Source organism: Arxiozyma heterogenica (genome assembly GCF_036370985.1).
Source record: "Arxiozyma heterogenica strain weizmannii chromosome Unknown scaffold_16, whole genome shotgun sequence".
NCBI lineage: Eukaryota > Fungi > Ascomycota > Saccharomycetes > Saccharomycetales > Saccharomycetaceae > Arxiozyma > Arxiozyma heterogenica.
In genome coordinates, this window is record NW_027042669.1 from 292204 (window position 1) to 312819 (window position 20616).

The 20616-nt window shown below is 30.1% G+C and overlaps 9 protein-coding genes across 9 annotated transcripts; 8 read left to right on the forward strand and 1 right to left on the reverse strand.

Annotated features, from left to right (window-relative positions):
• Window positions 1-308: 308 nt before the first annotated feature.
• On the forward strand, window positions 309-776 carry PWA37_001260 (uncharacterized protein; the record flags this gene model as incomplete). The annotated part of the gene is made up of 1 exon (XM_064857897.1): window positions 309-776. The coding sequence occupies one exon, from the start codon at window positions 309-311 to the stop codon at window positions 774-776; it is 468 nt and encodes a 155-aa protein (XP_064715257.1).
• A 952-nt stretch (window positions 777-1728) lies between these two features.
• PWA37_001261 (uncharacterized protein) lies at window positions 1729-3378 on the forward strand (the record flags this gene model as incomplete). The annotated part of the gene is made up of 1 exon (XM_064857898.1): window positions 1729-3378. One exon carries the CDS (start codon window positions 1729-1731, stop codon window positions 3376-3378), a length of 1650 nt encoding a protein of 549 aa, XP_064715258.1.
• A 667-nt stretch (window positions 3379-4045) lies between these two features.
• MYO3 (myosin 3) lies at window positions 4046-7870 on the forward strand (the record flags this gene model as incomplete). Its single annotated transcript, XM_064857899.1, has 1 exon — window positions 4046-7870. One exon carries the CDS (start codon window positions 4046-4048, stop codon window positions 7868-7870), a length of 3825 nt encoding a protein of 1274 aa, XP_064715259.1.
• A 576-nt stretch (window positions 7871-8446) lies between these two features.
• Window positions 8447-9199, forward strand: SHE2 (She2p; the record flags this gene model as incomplete). Its single annotated transcript, XM_064857900.1, has 1 exon — window positions 8447-9199. One exon carries the CDS (start codon window positions 8447-8449, stop codon window positions 9197-9199), a length of 753 nt encoding a protein of 250 aa, XP_064715260.1.
• Window positions 9200-9943: 744 nt separating this feature from the next.
• On the forward strand, window positions 9944-11332 carry RMA1 (putative tetrahydrofolate synthase; the record flags this gene model as incomplete). Its single annotated transcript, XM_064857901.1, has 1 exon — window positions 9944-11332. The coding sequence occupies one exon, from the start codon at window positions 9944-9946 to the stop codon at window positions 11330-11332; it is 1389 nt and encodes a 462-aa protein (XP_064715261.1).
• A 586-nt stretch (window positions 11333-11918) lies between these two features.
• Window positions 11919-13298, forward strand: RCI50 (Rci50p; the record flags this gene model as incomplete). Its single annotated transcript, XM_064857902.1, has 1 exon — window positions 11919-13298. The coding sequence occupies one exon, from the start codon at window positions 11919-11921 to the stop codon at window positions 13296-13298; it is 1380 nt and encodes a 459-aa protein (XP_064715262.1).
• Window positions 13299-14069: 771 nt separating this feature from the next.
• OCT1 (metalloendopeptidase) lies at window positions 14070-16253 on the forward strand (the record flags this gene model as incomplete). The annotated part of the gene is made up of 1 exon (XM_064857903.1): window positions 14070-16253. One exon carries the CDS (start codon window positions 14070-14072, stop codon window positions 16251-16253), a length of 2184 nt encoding a protein of 727 aa, XP_064715263.1.
• A 672-nt stretch (window positions 16254-16925) lies between these two features.
• On the forward strand, window positions 16926-19115 carry APL2 (Apl2p; the record flags this gene model as incomplete). Its single annotated transcript, XM_064857904.1, has 1 exon — window positions 16926-19115. The coding sequence occupies one exon, from the start codon at window positions 16926-16928 to the stop codon at window positions 19113-19115; it is 2190 nt and encodes a 729-aa protein (XP_064715264.1).
• Window positions 19116-19500: 385 nt separating this feature from the next.
• CMC1 (Cmc1p) lies at window positions 19501-19866 on the reverse strand (the record flags this gene model as incomplete). The annotated part of the gene is made up of 1 exon (XM_064857905.1): window positions 19501-19866. One exon carries the CDS (start codon window positions 19864-19866, stop codon window positions 19501-19503), a length of 366 nt encoding a protein of 121 aa, XP_064715265.1.
• Window positions 19867-20616: the final 750 nt, after the last annotated feature.

A 20616-nucleotide genomic window follows, 5' to 3' on the forward strand; every position in this document is an offset into this window, starting at 1 on the left:
TACAATGATTACATCTTTACACTGCATTTACTAAAATTGCACATATCGACCAGAGAGCCAATAAATCTAAATCAAAATTTTTATCAGATTATAATCTACCCTTGAGTAATAAGTCTTTAAAACAAAACACATCACTAATATGGGAAAAATCTGATCTTCAATTGGATCATTAATTTATATATCTCACAGGAGTCCAAATATTCCATGAAATGATGATCAGACACAAAGTTGATATTGACGTTGGATAACCAAAAAGTGTTCTCCTACTTGTTTATGACGTTATACATGACAATGGTAAATATAAGTTTATGTTACGAACTCACGAACAAGGTCTAGGTCATATGGGAAAAAATTATGCTCTTACTTTTGGAAAACTAGCCATTATCTTAGTCATATCAGGTCCAGATACTACAAATGTAACGACACTAGTGGCTAATATATTTGCTGATGGAATATCTATGATTATTCCCACTAGCCAAATATCAATATCTGTAATTGAAACAGGTGCCTATCAAGAAGCAGACATCCTTAGAATATCCAAGCATTGCATTGAATGGAATATAATAGTAAAAAATGTAGATGAATTATCTAAAAGAATCAATCAAGCTTTTGTGATTGCTATTTCAGAAAGACCAGCTCCTGTCCCTATAAGTTTTTTTAAAAATATCACTACTATAATTTCAAGAAAACCAATCCTTTTGAAATATACTATTCCTAAAAATTTAGATAATCATCTTCTCAGTATATTTTATCAAAAGACATTAACAAAAATGTAAAGAAAACTGTATATTTGATTGACATTTCATGAAACCCTGCATCATATGTGGGAATTGAAACAATTAACTGTTCAGTTTATTGTCAACAAGTGGTACATAAATCATCAAGCTAAATATATTTGTAATTTTTATCAACAGTTATGTCTCATGTAACAGAACTTCAAATGAGCTAAGTTCTGCTATGCAAGTTAAAATTCCAACTAAATTTTTGATTTAAGTAATTGTGAACAAGGCATGATAACCCAACGGCAATATTTATTTTATAATGAAATCCAGACCTTATAAAGTTGGCTGAATCAAAGCATGTTAATGGTACCAAAGTGAAAGGGACTATTCACTTAGAAGAAGCTTTATGGATGCTTATATTTATAGAATGTTCTATTTTTATGGAAATTAAAACAGAGAACGAATGCCCATTAAAATAAAAAAAATGTTAGCTTATATATAGTTCTAATTCAAAAAGATATAAACAAGCTTCTCAATTATAGGTATAGAATGAAAAAGGTCTATACTAGAGTTATCCATTGATCAATAGAAGAATTACATTAACCCCTTTTTTGTTCTTTTACCTATATTATATATTTTATAGATATTTCTAGAAGCATGATCTTATTATTTTATAAATTTTGTATAAACGAACCTTACCAATATCAGCTTCTCATTACAGTTATTTATCTGTCATATTAAAGAAATGACACTAAATAAAACATAAAATAATTGTTTTGAAAAAAAAAGAGAAAAAATGTCTGTAATATTAATTTTTATAGCAAAAAAAAAATAAAACAAAACCTATTCTTAAAGTGACACAATATATAAAATAAATTGTTAATTAAGCAAACTATACCATACATGCTTAACAAGATACTTAAGTTTTTTTTACAATTTATCAATTTTTTATAACAATTAAAACCATAATACAAATATCAAAATAATATATATATATATAAATCATATGTCAAATAGAAATTCCTTAGAGGCTAACATTACTAATATAATTTTTAACACCTGTCAAATTATTGTTTCTAAAATTAATGATACAATTGGATTTACACCGCATTTTGTTTGTGAGATTAATGGCCCTTACTATCCATATTTTAGAAAATTAATTAATTTAGTGAATCCCAAACAATCAAAAAGAATACATTTACAATTATATGCGCTGAAAATAAATAATAATTCAAAAGAAATCAAATCACATAAATATGTGGAGTTTTCAAAAGAAACTGTGCTTGAATACGGGTTAAAAAATGTTAAAACACCATCGGTTGAAGAGATAATAGAAGTTAAAAAATTTCAATACTCTTTAACGAATAGAGCTAACAATAAAGAATTAAAAACAATGGAAAATCAAACAAAGTATCATTCCTTCGATGAAAATATTGTTAAATATAACAACAATACTCGTTTTGAGTTACATTTCCCATATCCTGTCTCTATAGAGCCATCCCTTGATATAAAGGAAGAAAGTGACTGGGATTCTGACATGGAACTTGGTGGATGGATTATCTCAAATAAGGCTATTACACCTGATTCTGATCCACCATTCCATCAATATACTAAAAAGAGTAGAAAACACCAGAACAAACAGAATTTTTCAATGAACTATGATAAATATTGGCATAGAGAAAAATTGGAAAAAAAGAGAGTAAATAGAAAAAAATTCTATTGTAAGGAAAACCATTATGTAGCCAATAATTTACATTTCAATAATTACAACAGAACACCAATAGACAGAAAGAAAAATGAAGAAATTGAAGGATTAATTGCGGCAGCTATTATTCAATCTGAGTTAAGAACCTCAACTGTATCACCTTCTCAACTAACCAAAAATAAGAAGCAACGATTGGGAGAAACATCCAGTTTTATTATCTTAAATCATTGTGATTACAAAAATCTTAGAAGAATTGAAGAAGTTACATTTTTACTAGTTTTTAGTATATTAAATGGTGTTTTAAATTTTGAAAAATGTATTATGCAAGCTTCCAAAAACATCAGCGCAAATGTTAGAATAGCCACAGAAAATAGGCAAGCTTACACAATCCATAATATTAGTGATATAATTAATAGCAGTCCCTGCCACTTACATCGACTTTTTACAAAATTTACTGGAATCACATTGAAGGATTATGAAAATCTTTGTTTAGAATTTTTAAATACTAATCATAACCATTTCAAATTACTAGGTGATAATATTAATTTGTGGGTTAAAGAATTTAAAGGTTCACTGAATTTTGATCTGATATTTTCAACTTTTATTAGCAGAAAATACAATTACACAAAATTTTTGAGTGATGATCCTCAAAAAAAATTTAATTCCTGGTCTTTATATTTATTATTACCGGGAACTGAAGAAGCAATATTTAGAAACAAAGTTCTTTTAAATCCTCCACTGTTACCAAGTAGTAGGATTAACCATAAACAAAGAAGACTACGAGAAAAAAAAGGTGGTAACAGTGGGCCCAATCAATTCCGAATCTCAGTTGGTCCCTTGAGGAAAAAGATAAGAGCAGAAATCTTGGACACACTTTTTGTAATAGACACTTCAACTTCGTGCAACACTAGATTCCAATTCAACATAGAAAAACTATTTTCTAATTGTTAAAGGGACTTTTTTATTTCTTCCCAATTTTCCTAAAAGCTTTTTCTCAAACAAACATACGTATATGTATAGTGTTATATCCATAAATATCAATAACAAAAGACAATATATATTCATGACACCTGTATATGTAATCAAAGAACTCTTATTATTTTTAATGAAACATATTTTTCCTCAAAAGATTTTACGAGTATGCAAAACACAAGTATGCTATCACTTATTCATATGAACATGTTCTCTTGTTCACTCTTAATATTATCCATAATATCTCTTTCCCAGTGACATCATTTTGTGGCGCTGTTACCTTGACGGAAAATATGTGTCACCTGTAATTTGTTGTGTGACTGGAATGAAAAACAAAAAATTTCGAAGATAAGGAAAAAATGTAAAAATCTAAAGGTAAAGAAAAAGAAGCTGATCGACTTCCATTTATCATTACATTTAAACGCAACGACTAGATAAAGCAAATAAAGCACATACTGTGTTTCTATACCAAATTCTAGTCAAATATACACATCTCAACTTAATTAAATAAACACATCGAATAACAAACATCTAAAATTTATATATATATATATATATATATATACATTTTATTTCACAAACGAAACGTTTTTTACTCCCTTTTATTCCTCTCTTTATAAGTATACTTACATATTTCCAATAGAATATGGCTTTATTGAAAAGAGGGGCTCGTACTAAAACAGCAGCAGTCCCACAGAAAAGGTCTGCTAAAATCAAAAAGGCCACTTTTGAATCAGGAAAAAAGAAGGAAGTTGGTGTCTCTGATTTAACTTTATTATCAAAAATCTCAGATGAAGCTATCAATGAAAATTTAAAGAAAAGATTTCTTAATGGAACTATTTATACCTATATTGGTCATGTGTTAATTAGTGTTAATCCATTTCGTGATCTTGGGATCTATAAAGACTCCATTATTGAGGCGTATAAGGGTAAAAATAGATTGGAAGTCCCTCCTCATGTCTATGCAATTGCAGAAGCCATGTATTACAATTTAAAATCGTATAATGAAAACCAATGTGTTATTATTTCTGGTGAATCAGGTGCAGGTAAGACTGAAGCTGCTAAGCGAATCATGCAATACATTGCTGCTGCTTCCACTTCACACTCTGAATCTATCGGTCAGATCAAGGATATGGTGCTTGCTACCAATCCACTTTTAGAAGCATTTGGTTGTGCCAAAACACTAAGAAATAATAACTCTTCTAGACATGGTAAATATTTAGAAATCAAGTTCAATTCTCAGTTTGAACCATGTGCAGGGAATATTACAAATTACTTATTAGAGAAGCAAAGAGTCGTAGGACAAATTAAAAATGAAAGAAATTTCCACATTTTTTACCAGTTTACTAAAGGTGCATCTGAACAATATAGACAAATTTTTGGAGTACAGAAACCAGAACAATACATTTATACCTCTGCATCAGGCTGCACAGCTGTGGATAATATGGACGATGTTAAAGAATTTAATGAAACTTTGAAAGCTATGAAAATTATTGGGCTAACACAAGAAGAACAAGACCAAATATTCAGAGCATTATCTGCTATTTTATGGATTGGTAATATCACTTTCATTGAAAATGATGAAGGAAATGCACAAGTGAGAGATACCTCTGTTACAGATTTTGTTGCATATTTATTACAAGTTGATGCACAATTATTAATAAAATCATTGGTGGAAAGAATAATGGAAACTAATCATGGTATGAGAAGAGGTTCTATCTATCATGTTCCATTAAACATTGTTCAAGCAACAGCTGTTAGAGATGCCTTGGCGAAGGCTATTTATAACAATTTGTTTGAATGGATTGTGGATAGAGTCAACATTTCTTTACAAGCTTATCCCGGTGCTGACAAATCCATCGGTATCTTAGATATTTATGGGTTTGAAATTTTTGAACATAATTCTTTTGAACAACTTTGTATCAACTATGTTAACGAAAAGTTACAACAAATTTTCATTCAATTAACTTTAAAACAAGAACAAGAAACCTATGAAAGAGAACAAATTCAATGGACACCTATCAAATATTTCGACAATAAAGTTGTTTGTGATTTGATTGAAGCAAGAAGACCACCAGGTATTTTTGCTGCAATGAATGATTCTGTAGCCACAGCTCATGCTGATTCTAATGCTGCCGATCAAGCATTTGCTCAAAGATTAAACCTATTTAGCTCCAATCCTCATTTTGAATTGAGACAGAACAAATTTGTTATTAAACATTATGCAGGGGATGTCACATATGAAGTGAATGGTATTACTGACAAAAACAAGGATCAATTACAAAAGGATTTAGTGGAATTGATGAGTACCACTCAAAATCCATTTATTCATACCATCTTTCCAGCTGAAGTTGACAAGGATTCAAAAAGAAGACCTCCTACTGCTGGTGATAAGATTATCAAGAGTGCAAATGAATTGGTAGAAACTTTGTCAAAAGCACAACCTTCCTATATCAGAACTATAAAACCTAACCAAACTAAATCACCAAGTGATTATGATGACCATCAAGTGTTACATCAAATCAAGTATTTGGGTTTACAAGAAAACGTTAGAATTAGGAGAGCAGGGTTTGCTTATAGACAAACTTTTGATAAATTTGTGGAAAGATTTTATTTGTTGTCTTCACGTTGTTCTTATGCTGGTGACTATATATGGCAGGGTGAAACATTAGATGCTGTTAAACACATATTAACAGATACAGCAATTCCCTCAACAGAATTTCAATTGGGTACCACTAGTGTTTTTATTAAAACACCAGAAACTTTATTTGCACTAGAGCATATGAGAGATAGATACTGGCATAACATGGCGGCAAGAATCCAACGTGCTTGGAGAAGATTCTTACAAAGAAGAATCGATGCAGCTACTAAAATTCAAAGAGCTATTAGAGAAAAGAAAGAAGGTAACAAATATGAAAAGTTACGTGATTATGGTACTAAACTTTTGGCTGGCAGAAAGGAAAGAAGAACAATGTCATTATTAGGCTATAGAGCATTTATGGGAGATTATCTTTCATGTAATGAATCTAAGACAAAAGGTTCATATATCAAAAGACAAGCTGGAATTAAAGAAAAGGTTATTTTTTCTATTCATGGTGAAGCATTACATTCCAAATTTGGTAGATCTGCACAAAGACTTCCAAAGACTTTTATTGTAACACCAACTGCTTTCTATATTATAGGTCAAACAATGATTCAAAATTCAATGAAATATGTTGCAGAATACATTATTGATGTTAAAACAATAACTCAGTTGAACATGACAAACTTGCAAGATGGATGGATAGGTGTTGGTATCACCGATGTTAATAAACCAGATCCATTGATCAATACATACTTTAAAACTGAATTAGTTACCCATTTAAAAAAATTAAATAGTTCCATTAAAATTAAAATTAATTCTACTATAGAATACAGAAAGAAACCTGGAAAAATGCATGTAGTGAGAAGTCAAATTAATGAGGCAGCACCTAAGTATGGTGATATTTACAAATCCAGTACTATTTCTGTTCGTCGTGGTCACCCTGGAAACTCTTCACAACATAAAAAACCAAGAAAAAAGAAAATTGGCACACATACATACATATCAAAGCCAGCTCATAACAATATATCTACAATATCCAAGCTCTCTACGCAAAGCAATACTGCGCCAGTACATCATACTCAACAATCAAAACCTGCTGCACCAATCCCAAGGGCTACTACCAAGAAGAGAGCTCCACCACCACCGGTTATGCAAGGTCATTCCCTAGCAGCTAGTGCAGCCAAAGCCGTTTACAACCCTACAAATAATACCTCTAATACTGCTGCTTCAAATAGTACATCTACATCTGCCTCAAAAAGTCTAATACCACCCACTAGCACCACTGCACATAAAAAAGCAGCACCAAGACCACCATCAGCCAATAACTTAGGTAATAGTCAAGCTCAGTCTAAAACACAATCAACACCAAAACCAGAACAACAACCTGCTGTTGAACCAGCTACAACAACAACCCAGAAGAAGAGTGCAGGACCACCACCACCACCTCCTCCTCCTCCAATGGCCAAACCATCGGAACCAAAATTCCAAGCTGCATATGATTTCCCAGGTTCAGGGTCTCCTTCTGAATTGCCATTAAAGAAAGGTGATATTGTCTATGTAAGTAGACAAGAACCGAGTGGATGGTCATTAGCCAAACTCTTAGATGGATCTAAAGAAGGTTGGGTTCCAACAGCGTATATGACTGAATATAAAGAAACTTTACCAACCCAAGTACAATATACTCCTGTTCCACAAAGCACTGCATCCTCTACAAGCCAGCAACAAGATTTCAACTCAACAAACACTTCTATTGCAGGTGCTACCACCATGTCCACACAGCAGAGCTTTAGTGATGGATTAGCATCTGCACTAGCTGCAAGAGCCAATAAAATGAGACAAGAGAGTGGAGATGAAGAAGAACAAAGTGATGATGATGATGATTGGTAAAAATATTTATGAAAATGTCAAAAATTGGAGATACAGCTATCTATATGGACATCTAATATAATATTGTTATATATACATATACATAGCCTTTGTTTATATATTTTAGGACTCAATGACGAAATGCTTTCGATTCTATGTAATGAATAAAATGATAATTATTGACTTAACTTTTATTTATATTGATAACTAGTAGTTAAAATACTCTATTAGCTTATTATAAACAAGAAAATACGTACTATTTATATTTTCACAGTAATTCTACAATGTTTTTTTATTTCTTTTTTTCGCACTTTAGTGATAATATCTAAGTATTTGGATTTATTTCAGTGAAAAAAAACAACGATATATACACATTTAGATACGAAAAAAATATATATGTGGTATATTATAAAGGAGCTCACTTTACAGTATTAGTTTTAAACCGGCAAGGATTATCAAAACAAAAAATAATTGAACAGAAAGATATTATAGAGTAATACAGATTATTGAAACAGTATTGCTATCAATATTTTGACTGATTACGAGAAAAAAAACCTGTTATAAGAAACATAAAGCGAATATAAACAAAGATTGATAATGATGGATAGCTTTGATGAAGAAGAATACGGTACTGGTGAGTTAGTTGTTACTGATGACCTCCAATTTGCATTTGAATCTATTATTGAGGCATTTTCTAAGTATTTATCACTTTACATACATGTATTAAATAGATTTATTAATCATTTACGTCGTGTTGGATCATTAAAGTACGAAAGAACTAACTTGATAAAATTTGTGAAAAAGTTGAGACACTTCAATGACACTTTACAAATGATTCAAAATAATATATATGAAGATGCCCATGTAAGTGATCCATTAGAAAAAAGTGTAGTTTATATGGCCTCTAATTTTGTGAAACTTTTGGAAGTTATAGATCTTTTGAATTTCATTTTTACAAGTTCATTACAAAAAGAAATTATTTCAAAGACATTAAATTTTGATTTAACTCTTTGTGAGGAATGTATTTCTAGTATTGAAGATACATACAAAGTTTTTGTTAAATATACACAATGGATGGTAGAATCTATCGGTGTAGAAAACCCATCAATACAACTGGAAGTGGTTAGTACAGCATTAAAATATGCAGCTGAAGATCAAGAAAATGAGAATTATGATGGAGAAACTGATAATATTTTTGTACAAGAAATTATGGAGGTGGAGGATTCCATTGAATATTTAAAATTAACTCATGACTGGGACACGATTCTCCGTAGTCATATAAAACGATTAGAGACCGAGTTTGACGATGCCGCAAATAAATGGCAAGAAAAGTTTGGCAAAAAAAAATAGGCTCTGTTTAAACCTAATTGTATGGTAGATTGTATAAGTAACATGCTGTAACAATAACATCATATAGTTACAACAAAAAGTAATTCGAGTATGCTATTATAATGTAACATTTATAGACGAACTGTTAAATATTGATCAATCTTAAGTAAAAAAAAATATCAACTTACTTTTGTTCCACTGGAAATAGTAGTTTATAGTCCTAATAACCTGTCTTCTATCTCATGCACTTGACAGATTCAGTAATTTAGCAATTGGCAGTCGATGCCGACATTTTAAAACCTGTAAAAGCCTGCTATTTTCCTACAAGATCATAAGTGGGGCATAATTTCGGAGAAACTATCAACTTTTGAGTTTATCCGGTCGAGAGATTTTTTCTGTTATTAAAATCAGGAAAAACATTCAGGATTGAGAGGGGGGGGGGGGAGGAGAGGAGGGAACTTTCGTTTTGTTATTCCTCGTTACAGTCGAGTGTTATTATTATTATGGTCGTTAACGATGGTGATGAAGCAGATGCTTAGTTTGTTTTTGAATGAAGAACTACCCCATTTTATTCTGGCACGTGTGCAAGAAAATGCCTACTAGTCAGAGTTTTTCAAATAGGTAAATATGGGAAATTCCTATTTGCTAATTTGTTTATTTACGTAACTATAATGCTAGTAAAACTTTGAGTCTAAGTTGCATAAGACAACTAGCTACACATATATACTGATATTTAAGTCCAGAGTTGAACTTAGTGAAATATCAATGAGTATTGAACTAGGATTATCTAGAATCACGAAGCTGTTATCGCATCTTGGAAACCCACATGAAAGTTTAAAAGTTCTCCATGTAGCTGGTACAAATGGTAAGGGATCTGTATGTAGTTATATCTCCACGATATTACAAAACCAAAACCAAAACCAAAATCTTCATATTTCTCAGAATGGTCAATTTATTAAAGTGGGTAAGTTCACTACACCACACTTGATTCATCTTACAGATTCAATTACCATTAATAACAATCCAATCCCACAGTATAAATTCGATTCAATCAAAAAATCATTAATTGAAATCAATAATAAATATTCTATCAAATGTTCAGAATTTGAATTATTAACGTGTCTTGCATTTTTATATTTTAAAGAAGCACACTGTAATTGGTGTGTATTAGAAGTTGGTTTAGGTGGTAGATTAGATGCAACAAATGTGATACCTGGAAAAAATAAATTAGCATGTGGAATAACTAAGATAAGTTTAGACCATGAAAGTTTCCTAGGCGATACATTGACTAAGATTGCATATGAAAAGGCAGGAATAATTACTCCTGGTGTAAAATTTGTTTCTGTTGATGGCACAAATGATATCAATGTTTTAAAGACAATTGAGGAACAATGCAATCTGATGGGGTGTGAAATGAAAATTACCGATCCTTACAAAGACAGTAATATAATAGAAACAGATTCTTGGGGGAAGATTCAAATAGAAAAATTACCATTAAATGGTGAATATCAAATATTTAATTTAAAAGTTGCCATATCCATAATAGATCATCTTCAAAAGATAAACGAAATAAAGCTTTCAAAAGAGGATTTATTGAAGGGATTGTATAATACTGTATGGCCAGGCAGATTGCAAAATTTAGATTTTACTTATGAAAAGGGAAGATCAATTCATGTGCTGATAGACGGTGCACATAATGATAGTGCTGCCATAGAATTGTCTAAATATATCAGGAATACATACGGCGATAATCCAATAACATATATCATTGCAGTTACAGAAGGTAAAAATATAATTCATTTATTTGATCCACTTTTAAGTGTAAAAGATTTAGTTTATGTTACAAAGTTTGGAAATGTGGAAGGTATGCCTTGGATCCATGCTACAGATCCGGAAATATTAAAACAACATATTCAAAGTAGGTACACATCAAATGTAATTGCAGAACCCAATATCCATTCAATTTTTGTCAAACTGGCTGGTATCCCAGAAAAGGATAGACAACCCATAGTAATATGTGGTTCATTGTATCTATGCGGTGAATTATTGAGATTACATAATAATAATAATAATAATAATAATAATAATAATAATAATAATAATAATAATAATAATAATAATAATAATAATAATAATAATAATAATAACCAGTAAAATATATATAATAAAAGTTGATTAAAGTTGATTAAAGTTTTTATCCAATATATGCATATGGCTACTAAGGTTATGGATTTTCCACTATCGCCATAATAAGCAACATGTGTCAGTTACTGTGTTTATACATACATATGTAGTTAGTATCGTTTTATTTCTATGTATGTAGATAATAAGTGTCCGAATATGATTCAAAGATTAATTAAGTAGGGCTAATAGATATGCTCTGTTGTTTTAAATCATTTTTTTATTTATACATTAGGTCTATATGCTTTTTTTCTCCTATTTGTTCTAATTTTATTTTAGAAAAGAAAAAAGAGTACACAATAATAAAATAGAGTCAGAAGAGAAAAACAAGTGAAGAGGCTGCAACTATTCAGGATATGCAAATATTAAAAACATATATATGCATATGCGAGTTTATAGATTTTAAAGAAAGGAGAACTTTTTGTAATAATTAAGAGGGCATATAAAGAATATTGTTTATCATCTGTACAATAATTGCATGCTCTCATTAGTCTCTGATATAGAATCAAGAGCAAGCCAGTAGAATAGAACGGAGTTTTTTTTTTTAAAAAAAAAATAAATGTTTAGTTGTATCAAGAATAATAATATTCTCTTCTCATCAGTCAATATTCCAAAAAGATATCTAAGATGTATGTATTTTTCTTCTTTTAGTAGAAGAATGTATTCAAGTACCCCTGAACAAACTAAATATATCAGCAAGAGAACATTGACTATCATTGGATTAACCACAATCACTGGATATGGCATCTACTGCTATTTTTACCTACATAACAACTATCCTAGATCAGTAAGTAAACCATTGAGAAATGCACTTTGGCAAGAAAGAAAATTTAAGGATTTTGAGACAAGCATAAGATTTTATATGGATGCTTTGGAAGAATGTAAAAGATTAGAAATGAATAAGCTTAGTAATGAATATACAGGTGTTGAGATTAAAATGGCCGAGATGTATGAAAAATTGAATAATTTGTCTGAAGCTAATGAAATATATTTGATAATTTTGAATAGAATATATAACACATTGAGTACAGATAGTAATGCTGGACAACATAATGACAACACAATTGAACAATCTATAAGGGAAAATTTGATAAAAAAGGATTTGAGTATTTTAAATAAAATTATCTCCAATCAAAATTTGCAGAACATCAAATCCAACGCTATATATAATCAACAGCTTGATGTTATTGAAACTCATTTGAAGTTAGCAGAAAACGAGGTTTATAGAAAAAATCCTGACCTACAAAAAATAATGCAAAATGACAGTGATCCATCCTTACTTGTTAAAGGTAATATATCTTCGAATAAGAGCAATGAAAGTGAAAGAGATTTACAAATATCCATTAATCAAAGCAGACTAAAACAGTTTAGTCATGTATTGTCAACGTTCAAGGAAGAATATTTTGTGATTAGAGATTTATATACAGAGACTTTTCTGAAGAAAGGAAATATAAATCAAGCAGTAGAATCTAAACTAGTTACTATTGGATGGATGATATTAACCAATATGTCACAAGGGCAAATCTTATTATCACAAGCCAATTTAGGATCATTGCTTTACATGAAAGCTGAAAACATTGAAGCTCATATTCTTCATGTGAAAGAAAAATGTCCAGAAAAACCCCAATTAATAAGTGAAATGGAACAAAACAGATTATTTACCATTAATATGGCCACCAGGTATTACGAAAATGTAATTTATAACGCAAAATCAGGTAAGGATACAAATTCAATTCAATCGATGGATGGAACTATTTCACAGGCTATCTGTCTATCTATATATGGATTAGGTATTATCAATTTACATGAAAATAGAATACCAAAGGCAAAAAGATTGTTGGAAGAATCGATAAATTTATCTAAGAGTATTGGATTTGATGAATTATATCAAGAATCAATGCTAGAGTATACAAAATTGAAAAAACTATTGGAAGTGTGATAACATGACTATTAATATTGAACACAAATATTATTGAACAATATTTCTTACTTATATATTCATATCACTAAATAAATATGATATTATATTGTTAATATATCAGTATAATCATGCACATCTATTACCTAATGTTGTTCTTAACATATTTTTCATATTCTTCATTTGGGTAAATTGATATTTAATATACATTCTTTTTTAATATGTTTTTCTCTGGTATTTCTTAAAAGTTTAGGTTATCACAATTTCTTTTTATTTTTCTAAGTTTTTGCAAAACTTTTATTAGGTCAAGTAAAAAAAATTAAGATTTGGTTACTCACGGCAGAAAAAGAAAAGAGAAGCATCGAGAAGCAAAGCCAAAACTATATACACAAAAGAAGAGGTGCTACAAATCCATATTAACTAATATCTGGTTCATAATCTAAACAATAATATATACTGATAATAATATTAATTCAAAGGTATATAGCCCTGTTAGTAAAGAAATACAAAATTATTACAAACTAATAGATATTCGTTGAAGACAATTGGAGACGTGAGGAGAAAAAAAAATGAATATATCACCTCAATTACAGAAACAGTTATGCTGGAAACCAATATTTTATCGTTATATTAAGAATAGAACCACATTTACCCACATTACATATAATAGATACTTTATTCAAGATTCCTATCTTGCCCAACAAGCGATTGATCTAAAAGAAGGGTTTGATAATGAAAAATATTGGAAAGAATGTAAGTCCAAGCTAGAAAAAAAAATATCCTCAAAATGAAATGAAGATACAAGACACTGTTAATACGGATTATGGTAGTGGTAATAAATCTATATTTTCCAAATTTAGAGGCACTTTAATGAGCCAGAAATCGCATGGCTTATTTAATAACCCTTATTTGAATAGTCCCAATGGGCTAAGACAGTTTAGCAAAATATCTCTACAATATGCGAATGGTTTAATACATACTTTAAAAACAGATAGAAGTAAAGAGGGGATGATTCAATACATTCTAAGATTAGATCAGTTAAGTGATACTTTATGTCGAGTTATTGATTTATGTGAGTTCATTCGATCAGTTCATCCAGACAACAAATTTGTAAAAGCAGCACAAAAATGTCACGAAGAAATGTTTGAATTTATGAATATTTTAAATACTGATGTTGAGCTCTGTCAAAAATTGGAACAAGTTTTAACTGATTCCAACATTGTATCCCATTTATCACAAGAAGAAATTAAGGTTGGGAATATTCTTCTCGAAGATTTTAAAAAATCCGGGATTTATATGAACCCAGAGACAAGAGATCAATTCATATCATTATCTCAAGATATCAGTGTTATTGGTCAGGAATTTATAAATAATGTAGACATTATACCTGATACATACATTAATGTTCCAGTTAAAGAACTTGATGATGATAACCTGAGTCCTGTTGTGTTAAACCAATTGTCAAAGGATGTAACTGGATATTATTATAAAATACCATGTTATGGTTCTATCCCATTAATCATGTTAAGAACGTGTCAAAATGAAGATATTAGATGCAAGATATGGACTGCTTTACATAATTCATCAAATGAACAGATTATAAAATTAACACATTTAATGAAATTAAGAGCAATATTAGCTAGAATTATGGGTAAAACCAGTTATGCTGCTTATCAATTAGAAGGTAAAATGGTTAAAACACCTGACAATGTCAAACAATTTTTGGAGAGTTTAATCAAATATACAGAAACAGCTACAGCAAAAGAATTAAAACCAATTGCAGAGATGAAGTGTAGATTGTTGAGACAACCATCACCTAAAACTAATAACGAAATATTTAAAATTGTTCGTCCTTGGGATAGAGATTATTATTCTTTCCAACTGAAATCAACAAAAGAACAGCATAAATCCATGCATTTAACTCCATTAAATACATATTTTTCTTTAGGCTCAGTCATGAAAGGACTATCCACAATATTTAACCAAATCTATGGTATACACTTTGAATTGTCCCCCACAGAAACCAATGAAATTTGGTCTTCAGACGTTAGAAAGATTATGGTAAAGTCTGAAACAGAGGATCCTATTGGTATAATATATTGTGACTTGTTTGAACGTCATGGGAAACCTTCAAGTCCAGCGCATTTCACGATATGTTGTTCTAGAGAAGTGTATCCAAATGAGAATAATCAAAATATTATGCAAATTGGGGTTGATAAAAATGGTAGAAAATTCCAATTACCAATAATATCATTAGTCTGCTCTTTTAGTAAAAGTCATGAAAATCCTTGTTTGTTGCATTTGAATGAAATAGAAACCTTGTTTCATGAAATGGGACATGCAATGCATTCCATGTTGGGTAGAACTAGATTACAGAATATTAGTGGAACAAGATGTACCACAGATTTTGTAGAATTACCAAGTATCCTAATGGAACATTTTGCTAAAGATGAACGTATATTGTCAAATATTGGAAGACACTATTTAACAGGAGAACAGATACCAATAGAGCTATTAAGAGAACAATTAAAAGAATCATCATCATTTTTGCAAAATTGTGAAACATTTGCTCAAGCAAAGATGTCATTACTGGATCAAAGACTGCATGATGAAGAAGTAATTGAAAATATTGAACATTTGGATGTTGTTACACTGTATCAAGATCTTGAAAAAGAATTGAAGGTGTTAGTAGACAATAAAACAAACTGGTGTGGTAAATTTGGCCATTTATTTGGTTATGGTGCAACATATTACAGTTATTTGTTTGATAGAGCCATCGCGGCCAAGGTATGGAATTATCTGTTTCAAGCCAATCCATATAGTCGTACAAGTGGTGAAAAATTCAAAAATAACGTGCTTAAATGGGGTGGGTTAAAGGATCCTTGGGATTGTGTGGCAACTGTATTAGATCAGCCAGAGTTAAAGAAAGGTGATATTAATGCAATAAAATACATTGCTGAAGTGAAAGATTTATGAAAAAAATTTTCGTTAAACTCATAATATGTATTTACCAACTTTAACGTCTGTTTTTTTCTCCCCTTGTACATATAAATATACCTATTCTAATTTATTTGGTGGTATTTATTTAGCTATTTTACTATGTAATTATTTTATTCATTAGATACTTATTTATTGATCTAATTGTAGATTGGTTATTTATTTCCTTTCTTATATATATTATTTCTAATCACTGCATCTTCAGGTATCTATCATACCTGTCACTGATCTTCTTTCATCAGCCAACATCTTCTCTTAAAGTGTCTCTTAGTAGCAGATCAAAAGTCATCATTCGTTCTTCATCATTGCTCGCTATTTACGAGTAATTTTTCAATAGGGTTTTATTTTTTTATAAGAGACGAAAAATAAAAATAATGAAGAACAGAAAAAACAGAGGTTGAAAGTTGAAACAAAACAAGTTATACACAAAATATATATAAGATACATATAACATTAAGCATTCATAGTTTTACCCTTCAAACGAATCAAACATTATTGCCCTTTTCTTAGGTTTTTTTTTTTGATAAGCAAAGAAGACAAGAACAGTAGTCCTGTGCACATCTGCATACATAATATTTAGTAATATCAATATACTATATAATAGAAGTTTAATTTCTGGGCATTTAACTATACATTACTGATATTATTATAATGCCACCGTTGGATAAGAAAATCAAAAAGTTTCTAAAGAATTCTATTAGAGTAGCTCCTAAAATATCAGATAAAGGTGAATTTGGAGAATTAAGAGCTGGACTAGTCTCACCATACCCTCAAACACGTAAAGATGCAATTAAGAAGACTATTCAGCAAATGACTTTGGGTAAAGATGTATCACCCTTATTCCCAGATGTGTTAAAAAATATTGCTACTATAGACATAGAACAAAAGAAGTTGGTGTATCTTTATGTTATGAATTACGCTGAAATATATCCAGAATTATGTATCTTAGCCGTTAACACTTTTGTCACAGATTCACAAGATCCAAATCCATTGATTCGTTGTATGGCAATTAGAACAATGTCTATGATCAAAGTAGATAAGATTTTAGAATATATAGATACCCCATTACGTCGCACGTTACAAGATGATAATCCCTATGTAAGAAAGACAGCAGTCATTTGTGTGGCCAAGTTGTTCCAATTAAATAAACAATTATGTGTTGAACTGGGTGTATTGGAAGATTTAGCCAACGCTTTAGATGATGATAATCCAATGGTTATTTCCAATGCCATCGCTTCTATTATAGAGATTAATTCAATAGATCCTACTGTTATTGATCTAATAAGGTTAATTGAAACACATGTATCTAAATTTTTATTAGTACTAAATGAATGCACAGAATGGGCTAGAATGACAATTTTAACTGCCTTGGCAGAGTACAATTCAAGAGATTCATTGGAAGCAAAAGATATTATTGATAGAGTTACAGCACATTTACAACATGTAAATCCATCTGTCGTACTGGCTACAGTGAAGGTTATCTTAAAAAATATCACCCAATTAGATCCAAATCAATATTCTCCAGATTCTAAGATAATGAAAAAGATATCATCCGCATTAGTCTCGTTGATGTCAACACCACCAGAATTACAATATGTTGCATTGAAAAACATCAGAATCATATTGGAAAAATATCCAGAAATTTTGAACAAAGAATTGAGAATTTTTTATGTTAAGTTTAATGATCCTATGTATGTTAAATTAGAAAAAATTGAAATTTTGGTAAGGTTAGTAGATGTATCAAACATCAAACAGTGTACACTTTTATTAAATGAATTGAAGGAATATTCTATGGAATTTGAACTAGAATTTGTATCACGTTCAATTCAAGCTATGGCAGAGCTTGGGATCAAGAATGGAAACGAAATATTTATTGCTAAAATTGCAGATATTATATGTAATGAGATATTAGAACGTGGTGGAGGTATTGAGACTATACGTGATGACTGTTGTGTTGCCTTAAGCAATTTATTAAGATGTTGTGATATGAATGAGAGTATGGTTAAACAAATATGCTCCATATTAAATTCATGGTCATCTCCAGAAGATATTTTGACATCCGATCTAAGTAAATGTCATTATATTTGGTTGATGACTAAATATCCAAATCATTTCACAACAGTAATTGAAAAATTAAAAACGTTTATTGATAATTTTACACAAGAGGAATCAATGACCCAAGTGGCGATATTATTATCAGTTATAAAATTACATACAAGGCTTGAAGGTAGTGTGTTACAAAATCTATTTGAATTGGCCACGAGTTATGAGGCTGTAGATATTGATGTGAGAGATATGGCCATGATGTATTGGAGATGTTTTTCTATAGATGATTCAAATGTTGAAAAGGATCAGTTGATTAATGAACTTTGTAACAATGGTTTGAATCCATTGCCAAGAATTGACAACATATTAGAGATGTTTTCTCCTGACACGTTAGAGAAATTATTGAACCAATTAGGCACAATAAGTTCCATATATTTTGAGCCCTTGACAGAAGATATATTAAATGAATCAAGAAAAAGAAGAAGCCAGATGAATCAAAACATAATCAAAAGTCAAAAGTTAAATGACTTGCAAGATATTGCAAGAAATGAATTATTAGATGGGCATGAAGATGTGTTATTGGATTTTGGGGATGAAGATGATAGTTCAAGTAATATGGCATCTAGTAATAATAACAATAATACTTTAAAGGAATTAGATGACTTGTTTGGTAATATAACCCAAGATGTCAAAAACTTGAACATATCACAACAACAATCTAATACGGATTCAAATCAAGCACCTTCAGCAAATACAACAACATCAAATACACAAGATTTATTAGACTTATTTTGATACATACATATATATAGATGTATGTATGTATGTATATACAAAAAAGACAAAAAGGTATGCAAGTAAGAGAAAGGCTACAAAAAAGTGAACAGACAAGCACATATATGAATATATGTTAAAAAAAAAAACAAGGCAACTAGGATCAGGATAGTATATAAAAAAGAAGTTTAATAAAATCAATATATATATATTTATATTTATTTACAAAAAATGGAAAAGATAAAAGTCATTAATGATATAAATAATTATTCTAATAATAGAAAACATTAGAATGCTGACAATGATAGTAAATACCAATCAAATCATAGGTCTAAATTCTACAAATAAGTGTATATATACAGCTCTTTTTTATTTTATTTTATTTTATTTTTTTAAAAGAGAAATTTCATCCAGAAGATTGCTTATTTTGTTGTAATCTTTTTTCAATCTTATTTAATATTACTAAATCTCTTTGTTCATCTAAATATTTTTTATCCAATTGATAAAATAATAGACATTCTTTCATTTTTTCTTTCTCAGAATTGCAAGTTGGGAAAACTTTAACACCATTGAGCTTTGCACAATCTGCCATTGCTTTGACATAATCATTACATTTTTCATAAGTAAATTTCTTCAAATTTTTTCGAGCTTGGATCTCTTCTTGTGGTGTTAGTACCCAAATGGGTAACTTTGCATTATGTTTAGATACAGAAGTTGCAATATCATTATTAGTGCTTGTTGTTTCTTGGTTGGATTCCTTTATTTGTGTCATTATTGTTTTCCACTTTTAAATATATTATTGAATATAGGCTAGGGGGTTAACAAATTGAAATATAAGAGCAAAAAATGATAAAAAAAGTTAAGACGAAGTGTGAGGATAGGCGTATTACCAAATGAACTAGGTTATCGAGTTGTATTGTCCTTTACAATGAATATAAATTGATAGTATCTATGCTTAATTCGTTTTTTATTTTTTCTTTTTTTCCTCTGAATATGTATTGGAATAAATTAAGTGATAATTTCACTTAGCTCGATTGATTAGTTCTTTTGTATATTGTTTTTTTTTTTTGACAAAATAAAGGGAGGAAAGATCGAAAAAAAGAAAAGAAAAGAAAAGAAAAGCAAAAAAGCAAAAAAGGCAATGTTGAGGAATTTAGCGGGATCTCAGCGGAGCTTAACGGATTGTTGCGGATATTTCGGATATGTTGGCGGTATAAACCCGAAGGTTGCTGTAATATCCCGGAACCGGGATATATTACCATACAGTTTTCCGCACATGTATTTGAATAGCTTTTTTTTGCCTCTCTTTTGTTTTTGCCTTCTCCTTTTTTGTGTCTGTTTGCTTGGCGGAATGTAATATTCTGTATTGGCAGAGAAAGTTCGAGGAAAAAAGTAAAAAAAAAAAAGAAAGGTCTTCCCAAATAGAAAACACTAAAAATAAAATAATTTAAGTCTATATAGAGATGGGGAAAGGGGGATAATAGATCTTATAGAAAGAGGAGGCCAATTAATTGTTCTTACG